The following is a 20,732-nucleotide window of genomic DNA, read 5'->3' as shown; positions in this document are numbered from 1 at the left end:
TTTCAGGAAAGCATCTATACACCTGGATCCAAAGGTTCCCTTTAACTAAAGCATGTGCTCACTGATTCACCATCATGACAAACACAAAGGCAGATGTCACAGAAAAAGAAGAGGAGGGAGAGAAAATATTTTTCCAAAAATAACTAACTTAAAAATTACTTTACTTCTTCATTAATCTCATATTTTTAAATGATCAAGTACATGTTCCATCCTTGATTACACCTTGGTCCCATTGATAGCTTCTTTACATTTCTCCTCCCTACCTCAACTGCTGTTTCACCTCACAGTGTCTGTCACAACCTTGAAACCAACAACCAATAAAAATTCCATTCCTAAAATGTTCTGGGAATACAGTTTATTCCATATTATTCCAACACCATCCTTAATTGGACTCCCTTGATGGCTGAGCCCAAGGGAAACAAAATCACAAAAGAAAAAGAAAGTATGAAAGAAAGACAGAAAGATTATGGTGCAAAGTCAAAAAACATTTGCCAGTTACAAGAACATCTGATAAAGTGCTTTGAAATACCAATGGGACAGGAACAAAATCTCACCTTGCCTTATCTCTGTCAAATAAGAGAATGAAGCAGAATCAAGCATACAAAATAATGAAAATATAACCCTGTACATGCCACTAAGGGTATACCAGATGTTCTGTAGCTCACCTGAACTCTTCATATCTGTACACATGTCATCACAATATGAAATGACATTACATAAAACACACACAAAATATATGACACAAAATAGTGAGTTGAAAATTAAAAGTCACCTTAGTAATACTTCAGCCATATTGTGAGTTAAACAAGTTTCAAATACATTATATATAGCTGAATTCTTAAAAAAATGTCATATAAGGATAATAGAAAAAACACCAGAAGTTCACAGAATACAAAATAGAAAGAAATTATCTTTTAACTTTGGATTTTGTGACCATATGATGTAGTTTCAAAACAATCATGCTAATATTAGTCGTTGCAAAAACAAAATGAATATAAGAGAAAGCAAGTGTTGAATGAGACATGCTTCCAACTGAAGGTGTTAATAACAAAATTGTGCCTTGGTTCCAAACTGCTTGGCATAAGCATGACTGGGGCACTGTTGTTTTTATATTGACTACTAACACACTCAATAATCCAGTTACATGACGGGAGGCTGTCAATAAACAAGTTGAAAAAAGGCAAACCAGTGGATGATATTATGGGTTAGATGACAGACAATTACACCAACTAGCCTGACTATCAAATTCATAAGATAGGCATGGGTTGTGAGGGAAGTAGTCTAAACTTGTGATCTTAAAGAGATTTTCATACAGTCAATGAAACTAATTTCATGTTTCCTTTGCAAGTGACAAATAGCACATGGTACAACAGCTTGTTCTAAACATGGTAGCTTTTGTATCCAAGTTGTACACAACTAACTTTCTTGAAACATTTCAATCATTGCATTCAACTCTAAGAACTGGTAAGTTTAGGTGTGCTCTTGAAGAAGTATACATTTTCAGATTTGAAATTATGTTGTCCTACAGGCAGTAAGAAATCCTATCCTGATTGGGAAAGCTACTTTTTAAATGTCAATACTGCCTTTAGGCACAAAACACAAATATATCAGTGAAATATATCTGTGAATTTCATCACTGTTGCATATTGATGCTGGCACAAGGTATGCTACTTTAAAAACATTGTGATTACATAGTATTTGGCTAACTAATTAGTTTCTTGGTATATTTGTCCATATACTGAAAACATATTGTTGAATATTGAAAAATTTAGGAAAAGATCTGTGTCCTGTTATCATTTTGGACACTACTTGTCTCACTCACTCACTCACTCACACACACACACAGAGACACAGACAGACAGACAGACAGACAGACACACACACACACGCACACACACAGAGGAAATGACTGCTATATGTTTTGCACTTAAGCATTTATACAGTATGAACACCAGTGTTACATATATAATCTTCATTAAAAGCAAACAAAAGTCAATTCTTCAGTAAGCAGAAAAAATACTTCAGGTATATTACTGTATATGACGACAAATACTTCAGCGTGGGAGTGAGTGAATGGGCTCTCTATAACATTCTTTTAAGTACCAGGTAACTTGAACATTCCAACATACTACCAGCTAGGCCTCAGTTTGGGTATTTCCTCAGTCCAAAACAACACAACAACCACAGAACATGCTTTTAATGACCCTTCACAAAGCTATATCTGGTCATTAGTCTAGTGGAACAAAGCCTTGGTGTTTGGTCGTGTCAGTATTAAAGACAAATGTTTCTTGACATGGCCATCTAATCCCCATTTTAGACAGAAAGGAACCTGATGACTGATCTAGCATGTGATGTCTATAGAGGGAGAGGTGGTTCTGATATAGGAATTAGGGTGAGACAGGTGTCACGGATAGGGCTGTAATGACAAGCATTGTTAATGATGTGATATTCATCTTGTTGCTACACAATGATTGATGGGAAACATAAAGACATGACACTTTGCATGTCACATTTCAATCTTTAAGACCTTACGGGCAGCCAAACTAAACATACCTTGTAGATTTGGATCAAGTGATAAAACATTGGTTGAAACATTTTGAACAAACAAGCAGAAAAAAAAATTTCACACTTTAGATTCATGACATTTTCTTGTCATCATAATTATGATAGCACTGTTTTGTTGATATGGGACAAACTGTTGACATACTGACATTGTGACATTGAATATTGTGTTGTACAGTTGGCAAATCATTACTGAACTTAACAGATGTGAACTATGATGAGCAAAATAATCTGACTATTCATTTGGTAAGTTACACTTATAGAGGATGTAACTTCATTGCATTGAATTATGAGTTCTATTTCAAACGAAGTCTTTGAAAAAATGTTTTAGCGTACCATCTTAAAAGTATGACTGACTTTCAGTGTGACTACCAGCAGGCTTACTTCATGATAGTATTAAGGAGTTATTGGACTTGCCCTCAAAAGACTTGGTTTCACTGTCCACAGCCATATTTATCAAAGTGAGTTTAGATTAAACACTGAGCACCAGGACCCATCAACCCAAACCCAGTTTAAACCTTGACCATCAAGACCCATCAACCCAAACCCAGTTTACACCATGACCATCAGGACCCATCAACCCAAACCTAGAACACACCATGACCATCAGGACCCATCAACCCAAACCCAGTTTACACCATGACCATCAGGACCCATCAACCCAAACCTAGAACACACCATGACCATCAGGACCCATCAACCCAAACCTAGAACACACCATGACCATCAGGACCCATCAACCCAAACCCAGTTTACACCATGACCATCAGGACCCATCAACCCAAACCTAGAACACACCATGACCATCAGGACCCATCAACCCAAACCTAGAACACACCATGATCATCAGGACCCATCAACCCAAACCCAGTTTACACCATGACCATCAGGGCCCATCAACCCAAACCTAGAACACACCATGACCATCAGGACCCATCCACCCAAACCCAGTTTACACCATGACCATCAGGACCCATCAACCCAAACCTAGAACACACCATCACCATCAGGAGCCATCAACCCAAACCCAGTTTACACCATGACCATCAGGACCCATCAACCCAAACCTAGAACACACCATCACCATCAGGAGCCATCAACCCAAACCCAGTTTACACCATGACCATCAGGACCCATCAACCCAAACCTAGTACACACCATCACCATCAGGAGCCATCAACCCAAACCCAGTTTACACCATGACCATCAGGACCCATCAACCCAAACCTAGTACACACCATCACCATCAGGAGCCATCAACCCAAACCCAGTTTACACCATGACCATCAGGACCCATCAACCCAAACCTACTACACACCATCACCATCAGGAGCCATCATATCCAGATTCATTACCAATCTGAATCCACCACATCCAAATTTTTTCATGACCCACCTGGATCCATTATATCCATATCTTGCCATTACCATCAGGACTGATTTGGACTCACCATATTCAGATTATACAATGACAATAAGCAACCATCTACACTCACCATAACCACCATGAACACCAGGATCCATCGAGATCCAGCCATCCCAGTCACCACCATGACCTAAGTGGATCCACCCTACCCAGAGCAAACCCTATAGCACTAGCTGTACCCAGGGGCATACAGCATTGCTTCTGAACTGTGAGTGAGGTCAGTTTTACACAGCACTCAGCAATATTACAGTTATATGGCAGTGGTCTGTAAGCAAGTCTGTACCAGACAATCCAGTGATCAACAGCATGGGCAAATGAGATCTGCACAATTGGGAACCAATGACAAGCATGGGTTGCTGAAGGCCTATTCTACCCCGGCCCTTCACAGGCCGGCTCCTCAACACACACACACACACAGACATATGAAATCACACCTCCCCTACACAGTATACACCTCACCATCAGCAGCACCCACCTTGACTGAGACTTAAGTAGGTGCACCAAACTCTGCAGGAGGGGCACACAGTGTCGGTTCTGCACGCCCCCACATGCCTCGACACCCTCCCAGAAGTGGCCCACAAGAGACTGCAGCGGTGTAATCAACTCATCCTTCAACTCCCATGAGATCCATAAGGCAGCCTGCAAAACAACACAAACTAATAAGCACATATTTACACAATTTCAGGTACTGAAGCCTGAATCTAATAAAACTTGGTCCAATATTGTTATCTTAGCTGAAAGCTACAGAATCATTTGTACAAGCAAGTGGACTCAAAAATTGAATTCAGGACTCCCAAGACATCTTGGAATACATGCTTCTTTATGGTTTATGCTACAGCAAAGTGTATGAACTCAACTAATGCTAAATATCTGTGGTTAATGATCTCCCTCAGTCCTTGTTTATCAAACAGCTCCAAACATAACTAGAATCCAGTTACAAAAAAACTGTCCCTGCACACCTGCATTCAACCACATCAAGCTGGACTTGTTTTATTCCCTGACTACATGCATGCAGTTCTCGTTATCCTGTCACAAGCAGGTGTAATGCATTCTATGAGAGTGTGTATAATGTACAACATGTATGTAGGCTGTGTGCATGTGACAGATGGTCATACAGCCACAGGAAACATTACAATGTCATACCCTTGTCGCGTTTGGTCATACAGGCTGTCTTCATACTCGCCTGACATGAAACAAGCAAATGTAATAAGAAGTTACACAGATATGCCTAACAGCCATTTAAACAAAAGGGATTTTGCTTTTCTAAAATTAGAATCTCATTTGAGTGTCTTACAAGATCAAATAGATAAAGAAGTCAATTGAGTGTCTTCCGAGATCAAATAGATACAGAAGTATCGATAAGGCAGTTGGAAGATATTCTTACTTTCATCATCATACCTTAACATACTTGAGCTCAACAGTGAGATTCTTTTCATATGAAATAAGTTTGCAAACATTTTCACATTGCAATAATAACCTGTTAGATTAACAATCCAGAGTCACAAGTATTGATAGTTTCCAAGCCATGGATGAAAAATAGTTCATTCAACATTTGCAACTCGGGTGTATGAATAGCTTGTCCAACAACCCAAAGTCACAGACAAAAACAGCTCAATGAACTGAAGCCATGGGTATGAATGGTGTGTTGGAGAAGTCCCAGGACAGGCTGTGAACAGTTTAACCAAATGTTAGCTGAACAATCAGTTCAACAATCACAAGTCATGGATATAAGCAGACAGTTTCCTTACAAATCATTGACAATACAGAGTGAGTAAGTGGGTTTAGTTTATGCCGCTGTTAGCAATATTCCAGCAATACCAGGGTAGGGGACACCCAAAATAGGCTTCACACACATATATTGTGCCCTGTGAGGAATCACCTGGGTCTACAGTGTGATGAAGGCCATAACCACTAGGCTACATCACAGATCCTGGACAATACAGAGATAGCTCAACGACCCAAGTAATTGATATAAACAGTTCAACAACCCCAGCGACCAGTGATGTAAGGATGGAGTCTGGACATGTGCAGGCAATCTTGCTGCCATGTCAGGGTTTGGCAACCACAGTAATGTGCAACAGTAAGAGGTATGGTTGTGTTCCAACTCTGTACATTGGCAGCATAGCATAGAGGTGGGCCTACTGCCTGTCTGACAGCTGCTTAACACAGCCAGTCAAAATAGCAACTCACAGCAACTTCCTCCCTCGATTCTCTCACACATTTTCACAGCCTCAAACATGCTGAGCCAAATGCAGGCTCTCCTAGTGGCACATCATAAACACAAACAAATATCGTACTTAATAGACCAAGTCAACAAAATTAAGTTCAAAAACTTGTTTCTGTGCTTGTTCTGGAAATATTTATCACCTACACGTCAAAACAACTTGGAAAGGTGTAATTTACAATCAGCCTGAACAACTCAAACTTGTCGATGACAATTCTTGTAACAAGTCTTTGATCCACAGGGTATCAAATTCAACAACAGAATCTGGTGTGAACAAACAGATGGAATCGGTAAGCTGTTGACACAGGATGTAAAATTGTTTTCAAGAAGGAGGGCAAGGATGGGCAGAACATTGCTGAAAGAAATTAGGGATGACAATAATATAACATTACAACCAGACCAAATCCAAGGGAGAGTGCAGAGTTGACTTTAATTTTCTAAGAACATTCTTTCAAAACAACAACTTCAATGCATCATTATTCAATAAGTGAAAAATGTATTAATTTTCATTTCAAACAAAGGTAATTCTCTTACATGAATCTTTTTAAGCAATTTAACTGGCTTAACATGTATTCTGATACATAACACTAGCTCTAAGAATCCCTTTATTTTCGGAAACTGAAATCTAAACTTGTAAATGTATTGGCCACATGGTTTGAAGGAAACAAAATTGGTCATTTCCACTTTTGTCAACAGCAACTATCTAGGTTTCAAAGTGAGTGGCTTGGAACAGTATTCCATTTAATCAGGGCATGGAAGACAAAGCCAATGTCGCCAAAGAAGAGGAGTTGACAATATTTTCTATAATACACATCATGTGTTTGGTGCATAATTACTGCTTTACAATAACAGAGAATATAAAGAACAATAGGTCTAGTGACTCATAACCACTGAAAATGGGGCATTGCAGAATAGGGGGTGCCATTGCTCAGATATTGAGAGTTTGATTTTTCAAGAATAAGTATGTGAATTAGAAGCAATCAGCCAGGTCCCACACCTGATTATCATTTACCAACTTATCCCTCCAAATCCCTGTACACTCTGTACACACTGAACATCCTTTCACCCCATCTATGCTGCCAGGCGCAACAGTATCTTGCTTTACAATTTTGACTTATGCCTCCAAATCCCTGTACACTCTGTACACACTGAACATCCTTCACCCCCTCTATGCTGCCAGGCGCAACAGTATCTTGCTTTACAATTTTACAACTGTACAGGAGCAGAAACATGAAATGACTGCTCATCACTCAAACCATCTCAGAATAACACTGTTCAAAATAGAGTCCGTCTGCCAGCATCTAAAACTGGAACTTCTTATAAGAATGGGGAATCTTCCACCAAATTTGACTTTTCACATCAACATGAACCAAAAGAGCCTGGGACCAATCATCTGCCCAGAACAAACCAAAACCTGAAGTAGCATATTGTATTTGCTGTAGTATGTGCACTGCTCCAAAGGTTCTGCAGCTACCACAGTATCTGTAAGTAATTTTTATGTGTGCCCTACTATGCTTAAAAATTAAGTCCATATTTTCCACAGAAGACATCAAAGGCGAGGGGTACACAATTGCCTTGAAGCATTATGAAATGTCTCAATTTCTGCAAAATGTGAACCAAATTTACTTTCCACAACTTGATCTCTGAAAACAAATTTAATTTATCATCTATGATTTTGACAACAACCACTCATCAGTTTTCCAAGCATCTAAAGTGCTTATTCAGCAAATACAGTAAATGTTAATAGCACAGACAGGGCAAGGCAGGTTGTTCCTCTGCCACCAAGCACCAATTGTAACCCTAGAACATGATAAGTCTATGAGTGGCCAGCGCCTATTGGTCAGGTCAGGGTAAAACCAATGGTCAGTGTATCAGTGGTAGGAAGTGGCCATGGGGAAAGGTTCACCTCTTAAAAAAACACACACTCAGAAAAAAAAAAGACGAAAAAAAAATAGTACTCTGGTTTGAACCTTTCACCCGACTTTGATCAGAAAAGAAATTAGCTAAAAAGTAAATGTACTTCTCAATTATTACTTGCAATCTTTCTCTTTTGCTTTTTGGTAAAAGCTGAAAGAAGACTTTTTCAAGATCAATTCTCATTCTTCATACATGTTATTTTAAACCATGGTACAGGTTTATAAAAAAATATAACTATCTCACTTCAAAATCAATGGGCGAGAGCACTGGCCAAATTCATCAAGTGGTATCAACATTTTTATGAAAACATTTTGTATTATCAACAGACTCATACAAAACAATACACTTAGTATTTTTATGAAATAAGAATGTCAGTGTGTGATAATTTGTAGTTTGACAAAAGATAGGTTATCATCCAGAACCATAGGTGTTTTTGCGAGCAAAAAACGCATTTCAAGCTGAATATCATTAATGCATTCAGTACCATATCAAGGAAGCAAATAGGGTTTTATAGCTTGCTTGTTTACACAGACATTGCAAGATAGGGCAAACATACTGTGACAGACATATGTTCCCAACACCAAGTTGTCAAATCCTGCTGATTATTTCAATGATATACAACCTATCCAAGTGTTTCCTGACTGATTTATATGCCAAAACTGCAGGGAATGCTCCCTATTAACACTTGATCGGCACTCTGCTACTACCACTCATGAATCCGGAGTGCAGGGCAGTTAGCTCCTAGCCAACGAAGCAGATGTCACTTCTGATGAATGGCTAGTGGCTACAAGCAGACATGCACAAATTGGGGTATTTACCAACCCTTCTTGTACTGCCCATTATGTTGGTGTGAAAACTTCATTTTTTTCATTATCATGTCTCTAACTGAACAATGAAATTTCTGATAAATGGACAGAGCAATAAAGGTTAATCTTCTTCTGGATCGTGTAATGAGCTCACAGAGTCAACAAACTCGCACCTACCTGATCTTGAGGAGTGGGTCAAACATTCAAATGAAATACACTGTCAGTTCTAAATGGCAGAAAATATTTTCCAATGTTAAATGACTAAAAGCATTCATTTAAAACAAAGATTGACAAGATAAGAGGATGACAAATGGCTGCCCATGTGTGAAAGAAGTCAGCATTTTGACATCTTCCAATGAGCCTAGAATAATGTTCCTAAAAACAATTTAACAGCTATGACAAATGACTGCAGTGGTGGAGACAGTATTTAAGAGTAAGGCTATCTCTGCAGGCCACAGACACCACCTCCAGGGTCACCATGGAATCATTACTGCCAATGAAAGATGTTCATATAGTGTTCACCAGAATTGTATCAAACATCACCGGGGCCTCAAATGGTTAATATTGAGTAGACGAGTCTTGTTGAAGGTAGCTGTCAGGAATAGCTGAGCAATGTAAGTAATCAGTAGGGCCAATTCACACTCTGACTGAAAGACACCTGAAATGGGCATCACATGTTATACCCATGTGGGGATTAGAACCCAGGTGACGAGGATATGCCTTGACCACTAGGCTACCACACGACCCCAATGACACCCAAGGCCTCATTCCAAAAAGTGATCTTAGAAATACAACTTCTAGTTCAACAACAGTTCATCTAAAAAATTGATTTGAGATGAGGGTAAAGCATGAGTTGCACGGATGATATGTTTTCCCTTAAGGTTCCCAAAAGAAAGTCAGGTGAGTTCCTCCATGTGTTAAAATCGCCTACACTCAAGGTCAGGCTACCATCAGTCAAAGACAACAGTAGAATGTCATGGGTGCCTATATTGTCCAACAAGCCCTCATTAGTGTGGGTAATAGCCACTTGGAATGTAAACCTGCAGACGCCTTAGGAGCCACTGGGTCAAACAGTGCAGGGACATAGATTACAGGATAACAGATGAGTATAAAAATAGGTAGTAGTACCCTAGAGCTTGCACTACGCCCCTTAGGGTGTCAAGGAACCATTTCTCCCACAGTTATGTAAGGAATATCAGATATTGGGTCAAGGAGTACATGCACTATGAAACTGTTTGAGTGAGTGGACGTGGCGCTTTACAAATATCTACTATCATGATTATATCTCGAGCTTGCCACGATAATCAGAGTAAAATGTTACAAACGAAAGGAATTAAATCAGAATGCTTACACCAATATTTGTTCACCTACACAGCAGGTGACAACTTCAGAGCTATGTCATGGTAGTCAGTCAATAATCAAGTCTTGGCCAAACATTTATTTATTTGTTTGTTTGTCCTTTAATGCCACATTCAGCCAATATTAAGATATATGGTGGCTGTCTAGTCAAGTTTGGGTCAGGCAATCCAGTGATCAACAGCATGAGCATCAATCTACGCAACTGGGATACAATGACATGTCAACCAGGTCAGTGAGTCTGACCACACCATGCTTTTAATTCCCTCTTACAACAGGCATGGGTAGCAGAAGAGAAATTCTAACTCATGGATGGCTAAACAAAACCATAGGACAATAAGAAACTTAGTCCTACCATCCTACCAAATTCTGTCACCTAAATTATTAGTTTTCAGAAGGAGCATACACTCTACACTTGGTTCATTCTGTCCTTTTCGAACTTCTATTACCGCCATCAACTGATGCAACATAAAACATATTCAAAGATGTCAACATTCAAAACATTGTTCTTGCCAACATTCATAACATTGTTCTTAGAGAGAGAAGCATTTTAAACCAAACGTTGCCAAATTGAAAAACAGAATCTTCATTTTCAATAGAACTAGCACATTAAAAATACCCAACAGTTCCCAGGAACTGAAAGACACTATCTTGGACATGTATCTGAACAAAGACATGAATACAGAACCAGATGAACCAAACTTTTTCCAGAATGAATCCTACTATCACTGGTCAAGATCCTACTGGATTGAGATGAGCCAAACGTCTCATTAACCTGACAGTGTTGCACCAGAGTCCCACAAGTATCAGCCATACCATCAATTCCCTCAATCAGCCCAGTCCTCACTATGGCGATAGGGAATGTTAGTACAGACTACCTCAACAGGCTACACAGATACATGCTGATAGACACTTCCAGGAGATGTCTTCAGACTGGTTGTGGTGAGAGCTTTGTAGATAGCAATAACCTGTGTTTGAATATGTCTGCTGGCATCATGTCCTATATATCATGCAATCAGTACAGTTTGGACCAGTTTGTACTGATGGGCATTCACTGGACACTCATTGGACCAGAAATTATCTCATGATGTCAGCAGGGACAGGTGTGATGTTTTTTCTCCAAAGCCATGATTTATCACATCTTTTCCAGAGATGATCATATTTGACAGGTCTGGCCAAGTCTCTCCTAGAGACCCTGAGGCAAATATAACCAGGAAAGCCAACACAAGTGTAGAAAATGTGGCAAGTCTAGATTCCCGTAGCTTCAGGAAAATAAAAGTATCAGGGCTCCATTTCATTACATTTTAGTTCCTTTCACTAGGAACTTTTTTCAGTACAATATGTTCATTTCAAAGACTAGTTGTTAGTCTAGGTCTGGCCAAAAAAACATTAAAACCTCTGGGATACACATTCAGTGTAGCAGTTTGTGTGTGAACTAGCCTTTAACAAATATTTCAGTTGTAAAACTTGCATTACACCATGTCCCACTGTTGGTAATTTTCCACCTGTTTGATAGTCTGTACATAACTGTGTCTGTGCTATACTATTCAATGATTGACATCAATCTATCAACCAAGTCGCTGAGCCCAGCCAGTTGCCTAAAACAAGCATGGCTAAAGGAAGCAACACTGCAAAGGAAAAAGTATCTTATACAGGCCCTGAAACAAATATATCCAAAGAACATGTGGCAAGACTAAATTTCCACAGTTTCAGGAAACCAAACAAGTCTCTGGACTCTTTTTCTATTAATTTTATGATTACTTTTTAGAAACTTTTTTTTGTATATTACGTTCATTTCAGAGGCTGGATGTTAGTCTAGGCAACCAGTCTTTCATACCATCCCTCAAGCAGCAGTATCATCCCTATCTAGCCCTTTCGGCAATGCAAGATCATTAAATGAAACAAGTTGAGTCCTCAGGTTCAGGCCTTCTGAATCTTCCTTTTCCATTTAAAAGGAATTGTTAATTTCAATCAAATTATACATATTCAAAAACTAAGCATGGCCATTGTCTCACATACTCATCAGTATTACTGTCATTGCTACATTCCCAGTTTCACTCAACGTTAAACTCAAAACACTCTGCAATTAATGGTTGTCCTTGAGTTTTGCAACGATGTGAAATATTACTGTATTCTTATCAAGCAATAAGTTGTACAGATTAGAAGATGTTTCAATTTGAGTTCATTACTGTCATATAGAAAGATAAAATATCAGCTGATGACTGTCATTTCTAAGCCATTGACATTTACACGGACACTGCCTTACCAGTGTAAGATAGCCTCCCTGCCCACAATCATGTTCCTGATAAGTTTCAATAGGTTACTTTAATGAAAATGACAAATGATTATTGATAAATATGATATCTGATTTTTTCATTATCACAGAGTTTTAAATTGGTTTGTTTTATAAGAGATTGTCAAATTTGTCATCTAAAGTGTTTAAGGCCTTTTTCATATTTGCTAATGATGTAGGATACCATTACATATTCTTTATATAACATTACAAAACATCAATGCGGGTTTCATAAAACAAGCATATATTCTGAGAATTCAAATATTTCAGTTTCCCATTTTAAAGTCTAAAACATCACTCAGAAATAGTGAGTGAGTGAGTTTAGTTTTACGCCACTTTTAGCAATATTCCAACAATATCACGGTAAGAGACACTTGAAACACTGAGAAATAGTTTTAAACACACGATCAGCCTCAACTATTTTGCTTCTTTTTTCTTTTACAAAGAAATATCCATTTCTAACACTACAAAATCCACTGATCAATTTGCTTGGAAGCCAAAGTTATGTTCAAAATGTGAATTTTCTACAAGTGTGGCAGGGAGGCAATTGTTGACAAACATCAAACAGCTTTGGGAAAAATATGTTGCAACTTTCCCACTGTAATTGATGAACAAATCTGCCAGTTACAATGCAATCACCAGTAATCGGTTCCAATCAACTGACACTAATCTAAATGCATGCTCTATCACATGACATTAATACTGAAGGAGAAATGAAATTTGCATGTCTATCGATTTTCTGAAGATAGCAATTTATTTCTTGGGAGAGTTCTTATCAATAACACTTCTTGCTGTAACAATTACTGCCAGTGATAAGATTCCATCCAGTCTGATTAAGATAAACACAGATGTGTTTGGCAATCAACTGGTCCAAGCAGTATGTCAGTTTACATTCTCACAAGTTGGTAAGTGATAATAAGGTGAAAATCTGGTGGAAGTGCACTAACCGATCCAGCACAAAATGCAGAGGCAGCTTGATGACGAACCCTGACAAATCATGTCCACAGCTTGACACTGCACACAATCATGCACCATACAACAACCAAGGGGCCCTAACCAAAATTCAAAATGCCATGAGATACCAAGCTGCCAAAACCAGGCCAGATTTTAGCCCAGGCGTTCCTTTCCTGCCACCCAGAAGTTTGTGCCATGCTTCGAACTGCTGCGACATGCAAAAGAACCCTAAGAAATCAATGTTCAATTCCACATGTCCCGCTCCAACATAGAGACTTGCCAGATGAATTTACTACAACCGGCCCAGAAGGAGAGCAGTTCCTTCTGTATGACTACACTCCTTACGACCTGAACAGACTCACTGCCTTTGTCACAGCACAGAACCTGAAGCTGATACCCTCTTTATGGACAGAAATGTTTCCATGGCAGCCAATATCTTCTCCCAGATATTCTGCATCAGTGTCTAATTCTGAGACACAGCCATCTATGCCTTTCTTCACAACAAGCCCTGAGCAGTCTATGAAAAACACCTGCAAGCTGTGGTGGCCTAGTGTTCAGGACTCAGTCTGGAACTGAATGTAGTGACTGTTGTTACAGACTTTGGAGACTGTTCTTCATTGCAATATTGTGGCTGTGTTTGGGCATGATGTTCAGTCACGTGGTTGTTTCTTTCATTCTACCCAAAATACTTGGCATAAAAACCCGGAGTCTTGGTCTTGCAAACTTTAACATGGAAGATGCTGACTTTCATTTACTCTGTGATATGTTGGATGGGTTAGCTTCCCTACCTATTGACAATGGGGTTGATCATGTCAGATCACTTGTGCCAGAAGACAACCCTGAAATCGAAGAGCTTGTTGAGTACTTTGACCGCACTTATGTGTCCGGTTCCTTCTATCGGTGTCACGGCAGTAGTCTTTCTCTCAGTGTCAGGAAAGTTCCACAACTCTTTCCTACTGCTGAGTGAAATGTCCACTCTGCCACACTTTCCAACAAACCAAGGACAAATAATATATGTGAAGGCTGGAACAATAAGTTCTTCAGCCTCATGGGACACCAGCATCCTTCCATCTGGAAATTGGAATCGAATGGTTTCAAAAAGAAAATTCAACAGTGGCCATGATGAATGCACAAGATGCTGTGGGAAACCTTCCAGCGAAGAGGAAAAAAACAATTCACTCCAGTAAAAAAACTAAGAAACTAAGAAATTTGTGTTTCAACAGAGTGGCTGGTTGAAAGGCCATGACTGAGACTCTTTAACAGTATCAGCTGGACCATTCGGTTAAATAAAATATTGTAAGACAATTGACTGATGTACTGTTGCTGAAGACGATAGTCTGATCTGTGCATTTTATGATGACATGTAGTTGACTTGAATAATTACAATCAGTTCAAATGTGGTAGTGCTGTTGCTATATTGACCTTTTCTGAATTTATGACATTTTTCCTACGACCTTTACCTATGACATTAATTTTATAAGTTTTGTTCAAATTTTGTTACTGCAGACCCAAGAAACTTGTAATCACAAGAAACATCTTTTGTTCTCCAACTTCGACTACAGTGATGATCCTTGCACACGTCACTTGCTGTGTTTTTATGGGTGTACGGACAATTCCCTGCTAGGATATTTCCCCATACCTGTTTTGTAAACAGTAGGATAAACCCCACAACCATCACACATAATGAAGAAACACAAGCTGCAATTGTATATATTTTGTATTAATATAGTTAAATATTTAAATCCATATAATGAGGTCATTTCTCATCAGTTCACTATTTGTTACTTGGAATTGACTTGGAATGGTGAATCTTTTCCATTTCAGAATTTGTGATATGATAGAATTTTACCAGCATATCTACACATTACATGCATTGTCAATCTTATTTTATCATGTAGAAACTTAATCTTGGAGAAGGTTATACAGTTATTGTTGGCCCCTGCTAGATGGGCTGACTGGACACAGGAAATCCCTAATTGCTTCATCCTCAGTCCCATCTTGAAAACTACAGGAAATCATTATGAAAGCATTCTAAACGGCCTTACTGACCAACATACCCATACTGCACAGATTAGTTAAGCCCATCGCCCTAGCAAATAAATACACATCATGCACAGATTAGTTAAGCCCATCGCCCTAACAAGTAAATACACATCATGCACAGATTAGTTAAGCCCATCGCCCTAACAAGTAAATACACATCATGCACAGATTAGTTAAGCCCATCGCCCTAACAAGTGAATACACATCATGCGCAGATTAGTTAAGCCCATCGCCCTAACAAGTGAATACACATCATACGCAGATTAGTTAAGCCCATCGCCCTAACAAGTAAATACACATCATGCACAGATTAGTTAAGCCCATCGCCCTGACAAATAAATACACATCATACGCAGATTAGTTAAGCCCATCGCCCTAACAAGTGAATACACATCATACGCAGATTAGTTAAGCCCATCGCCCTAACAAGTAAATACACATCATGCACAGATTAGTTAAGCCCATCGCCCTGACAAATAAATACACATCATACGCAGATTAGTTAAGCCCATCGCCCTAACAAGTAAATACACATCATGCACAGATTAGTTAAGCCCATCGCCCTGACAAATAAATACACATCATGCACAGATTAGTTAAATCCCATCGCCCTAACAAGTGAATACCCATAATGCGCAGATTAGTTAAGCCCATCGCCCTAACAAGTAAATACACATCATGCACAGATTAGTTAAGCCCATCGCCCTAACAAGTAAATACACATCATGCACAGATTAGTTAAGCCCATCGCCCTAGCAAATAAATACACATCATGCACAGATTAGTTAAGCCCATGGCCCTAACAAGTGAATACACATCATGCACAGATTAGTTAAGCCCATCGCCCTAACAAGTAAATACACATCATGCACAGATTAGTTAAGCCCATCGCCCTAACAAGTAAATACACATCATGCACAGATTAGTTCAACAGATGGCATTTATTGGAAGACAGATTTGTAATGTGAGGAATTGTCCTACTGGTTACAAAACAGGTGTGGGCAAATGTCATGTGGGGAATTATCCTGATGCGGAAATGTTCTACACTCGTTTTTATGAGTCGCCTTCTTGGGAATAAACCATCGAGGCATCCTGATTCAAGCCGCACGAACTTAATCACTGCACATGCTGAAACTACCCTTCACCCCAGCTATGGTGAAATTAGTGAATGGTTTGAATCCAATTTTGCAGGATTTTATTTTTCATCACGTTACTTTTCAACTTTGTAAGCTGAATTTGAATTTCTGATAACTTGTTACTGTAAGCCCATACGAAAAGGTATCAGAATCTGCAAAGTTGTAATGTCCTGTAGTTTAAGGGTTGCTGGCTTAGCTTTGTGATGAAAGGGCTTACTTTATCACATAGCAGGTGCTGTTTTAATTCCTGGATGTATGCTCATTTCTAGTGCCCTTGTTGTGATAAATGCTGGAATATTGCTAAAAGCATCGGAAAACCAACTTCACTCACTAATGATGATAAAAAATCTGATGTGCACAAAATGTTTTCAGCAACAAATGCATGTTTGAAGAACATGGCCATGCCTGTTGCACAACAAAATCATTAGCTCATTTCCAAGTACAACTGACTTGATGAATGTTGAAAGAAAACAGTTACGAAAAAGAAGTCTGTATTAAACAAACTTCAAAGTGATAATTCTGTTCCTTGCATCCTGTTAGTTTACACATCTGGAACAGGTGGCAGCGAAATACTTAAGTTTGTTTAAAGGTGTTCTACCTAAAATACAACTTAAATATATTCCTGGAAAATATAGACTTTTGGTCCAATCCAGTCGAGTGGGTGTAAGTGAATAGGCTTCTGCAATACTGCTTTCAGCAATACTTCAACAATTTCAAACCAATTATTTCATGAAATTCTGGTGTACACCTTGGAATTAGATACCAATTACTTGCTATGTTTTGAAATGAAATTTTCACGAAAGGAAAACAAGAGGGTGCGGTGGGCAAGCTGGCTAAGGCACCAGGCTAGTGATCCAGCGAGGTTGAGGTGTCGGGATCGAGCCCACCTGTGACTGGGTGTAAAACCCTTGGAGTCGACATTGTGTGCAGACTCTTTCCATGTTGTGACCACACGTAGTGTGCAGTACACAACTCTGTGCACTTAAAAGAACCCACGAATTCGTTGGTATATGACCAGATGGTGGCCAACTGAATACATGCAAACAGCCAGTTGCAGGTACAACAACGTGCAGTGAACTTGGACAAAGTACTGTGACTGTGTCCCAGTCCACCTAGCTATGAATGGGTACCTCATTAGGATGACAGAGCCTCAATAAACTTGATGCGCCAAGTGGCAGCAAGATTTGTATTCTCCCCAGGGAGTTGAGATTGAAATACAATGTGCTGTTGAGATTCACATCCAGTGATCGCGGGAAAAATAATAGCGCCTTGAGCATGCACTAGTCAGTGGATGGGTGCGCTATATAAATATCCTATATCATTATCATATCATTTTACGAAATATCTTCATGAATGATCCGTTCAGCAATAATGTAACAATTTCATGTAACCAAAAATGACATTCACACTAGTGGTGGAAATAAAGGTCAGTCCTAGGGTTCATGTCATTTCCTCCTGTTGGTATTTACAGCTAGAGTGAGTGAGTATGGTTTTACACCGCATTTAGCAACATTCCAGCAATATCATGCTAGGGGACATCAAAAATGGGACATCAACATTGTAACCATGTGGGGAATTAAACCTGGGTCTTCAGCTTGACGAGTGGACACTGTAACCAATAGGCTACCTCACCACCTCATTTATAGCTAGAGACCCCTGAACCATCATATCTTGGCATCAGGGTCAATGTGAAGATGCCTTGGAACTTACGCTCAATTTGTCATTTCAATGTACAGCATTAACCAATATTTCATGCCAGCTGATGACATGCTAAAACTGTTATTGACTCCCTACCTTGGACAAGACTTTGCCAGGGTTCTGGTTGGCTGGGTCAAAGAGCTGTTGGGGCAGCTGGTGGAACTCTAGGAGGTGGATGTAGGAGAGCCACAGGATGCACCGATCTTCTGGCTCCAGTAGCAGCAACAGACTGCCATCACCTGATTTTCTCAGCATAGTCTGCAAATATAACAGGAAGGACAGAGCTGAGATTGTAGGAATCTGACAAGTATGGCAATCTTAATTTCAATTTTCTCACACTATTTCAGTTACTTCAAAACAAAAGGGTCTGGGTTTGCGACTACACTATAAATTTTTGTTTCATGCCGCTCTCGGAAATAATCCACCTGCATGGCAGCATACTGAAAAGAATCAAGTTGGGACCACACAATAAAGTGATCAACAGCATGAGCATCAATCTTACAAAAATGGGATACAATGATGTGTGAACCATGTCAGCGAGCCAAACCACCCAATTCTATTAGTCGCTTCTTACAATAAGCTTGGCTTACTGAAGATCCATCTTCACCCACATTTTACGTGTAAAACAGAGATTGTGTAAGGTGCTAATAAACCAGGTCAATGTCAACCTATTCTTGCAGCAGACAAGGGCGATAATTTTGTATTGCAAAAGATAGCAGAGTGACCCACAGTAACTAGGGCTTTTGTCCCTGACTTCACCAATAACCAGGGAACCGGATTTAGGGATATCAACAGGTCATATTCTCTTTCGTTGATTCTTTATTATGATCATCAGGCATGTGGTTATAATTATCCTGCATATCTTGTACAGTACTGATGTTTCAGCATATCTCCCTGAAGATTTTCTGAACATTTCTCATCAGTCTACCAAAATCAGGTACAAACTTTGGCAACCCGTTTATGGCACGTTTTATAATAATAATAAATATATACTTATAATGCGCCAGTTTCACAACCTAAGGCATGCTCAAAGCACTACAGGATATTTACAATTTACAGAATATTTACAGCTGCAATAATTGGTAGTATGCTGTGAAAAAGTGAGTTTTTAATGGCACAAAGGAGAGAGTTCCAATGCATGGGTGCAGATTACGAGAATGACCAATAGCCAAAGGATTTCAGTTTGTAGGATGGGATGACCAGTGAGTGTTTGAGCGCAAGTTGCGTGCGTGGATATACGGATGTAGGAGTTCAGACAGGTAGGAGGGAGCCTTGCATGGAGGCATTTGTATGTCAAACAGAGGATCTTAAAGTCAATTCTGGCCTTAACTGGTAGCCAATGCAAATCTTTCAACACAGGTGTTATATGGGAACATTTAGAATGCTGATGTGTTTTGGAAGTGTTTTGGATCTTTTGAAGTTTCTCAAGGAGGGTGGAACTGAGGCCTGAAAGGATGCTGTTGCAGTAATCAAGCCTTGATGTAACAAGAGCTCGAACAAGGGTGAAAGTAGCAGATCCTGCTCAAATGATTAACATGAGAATCCAGAAGAGGAAGAGTCAATGTGGACACCCAAATCCTTAACAACATCAGAGAACTTGAAGTCTGCATCTGCAACTTTGGAAATCGGTTTTGGATTCAAAATTCTGTCAAAAAAAGGAAAGCATGATTTTAGAAGGTTGCAGATCCTCATCATGCATCATTATCATTCTTAACTGCAATTTATGACTCATTTGACTCTTTCAAAATATGTAAAAATGTTCGCTCGGAAAAAAATACATTTAGATTTTCTTCCCCGGAGGCATTACCTGACATTCTAGAAGACATACACGAAGCTCTGAATTATTAAAACATGTTTAAGAATACAGAAAATTCGGTCACCTTTAACATTGTTAACCTAATTACTACCAAGCAAACACACCTCTCACTATTCAAACATGTTTGACTTTATCCAGAAATTGAGTAAACCACACCAAAAAGAATCTATTTGCAAATGAGGGCAATTACTCCCAAAATATGCCTCCACTAATTGGACCAGTAGATCTGCAGAGAAAACAGGTGAAGCAAGATGTAGAGTCTGGTGACTAACAACAATACACACTCTTGCCTGCAGGCTATGTAACATATTGGTGTTGCACAGGACTGAGTTTTGTTATCATCTTGTCTCAAGGATTAACCAAATCAACAAAGCAGGATCTCTGATTGTCTGTCAAGACACATGGCCAGGTCTCACCACAATAGTACCTGGCACCAACAAGGGAAGATCACTCCCATTTAAGCCAAATTCGTCCCTCAAAGGCAAGGCAACAGTTGTACACA

At 39.3% G+C, this 20,732-nt stretch overlaps 1 protein-coding gene across 1 annotated transcript in view; it reads right to left on the bottom strand.

Annotated features, from left to right (window-relative positions):
• The window catches only part of LOC137286117 (zinc finger C3H1 domain-containing protein-like), a 104,352-nt gene that overhangs the window by 35,703 nt on the left and 47,917 nt on the right, over positions 1 to 20,732 (bottom strand). The window contains exons 23-24 of the mRNA XM_067817777.1: positions 18,511 to 18,672; positions 4,463 to 4,626 (exon numbers count right to left, since the gene is read on the bottom strand). Coding sequence (XP_067673878.1) covers positions 4,463 to 4,626; positions 18,511 to 18,672 — 326 coding nt within the window. The remainder of the gene's footprint in view (positions 1 to 4,462; positions 4,627 to 18,510; positions 18,673 to 20,732) is intronic.

This window comes from Haliotis asinina, chromosome 6, assembly GCF_037392515.1.
Source record: "Haliotis asinina isolate JCU_RB_2024 chromosome 6, JCU_Hal_asi_v2, whole genome shotgun sequence".
NCBI classification, from domain to species: domain Eukaryota; kingdom Metazoa; phylum Mollusca; class Gastropoda; order Lepetellida; family Haliotidae; genus Haliotis; species Haliotis asinina.
This window is presented reverse-complemented; position numbering and strand designations above follow the sequence as displayed.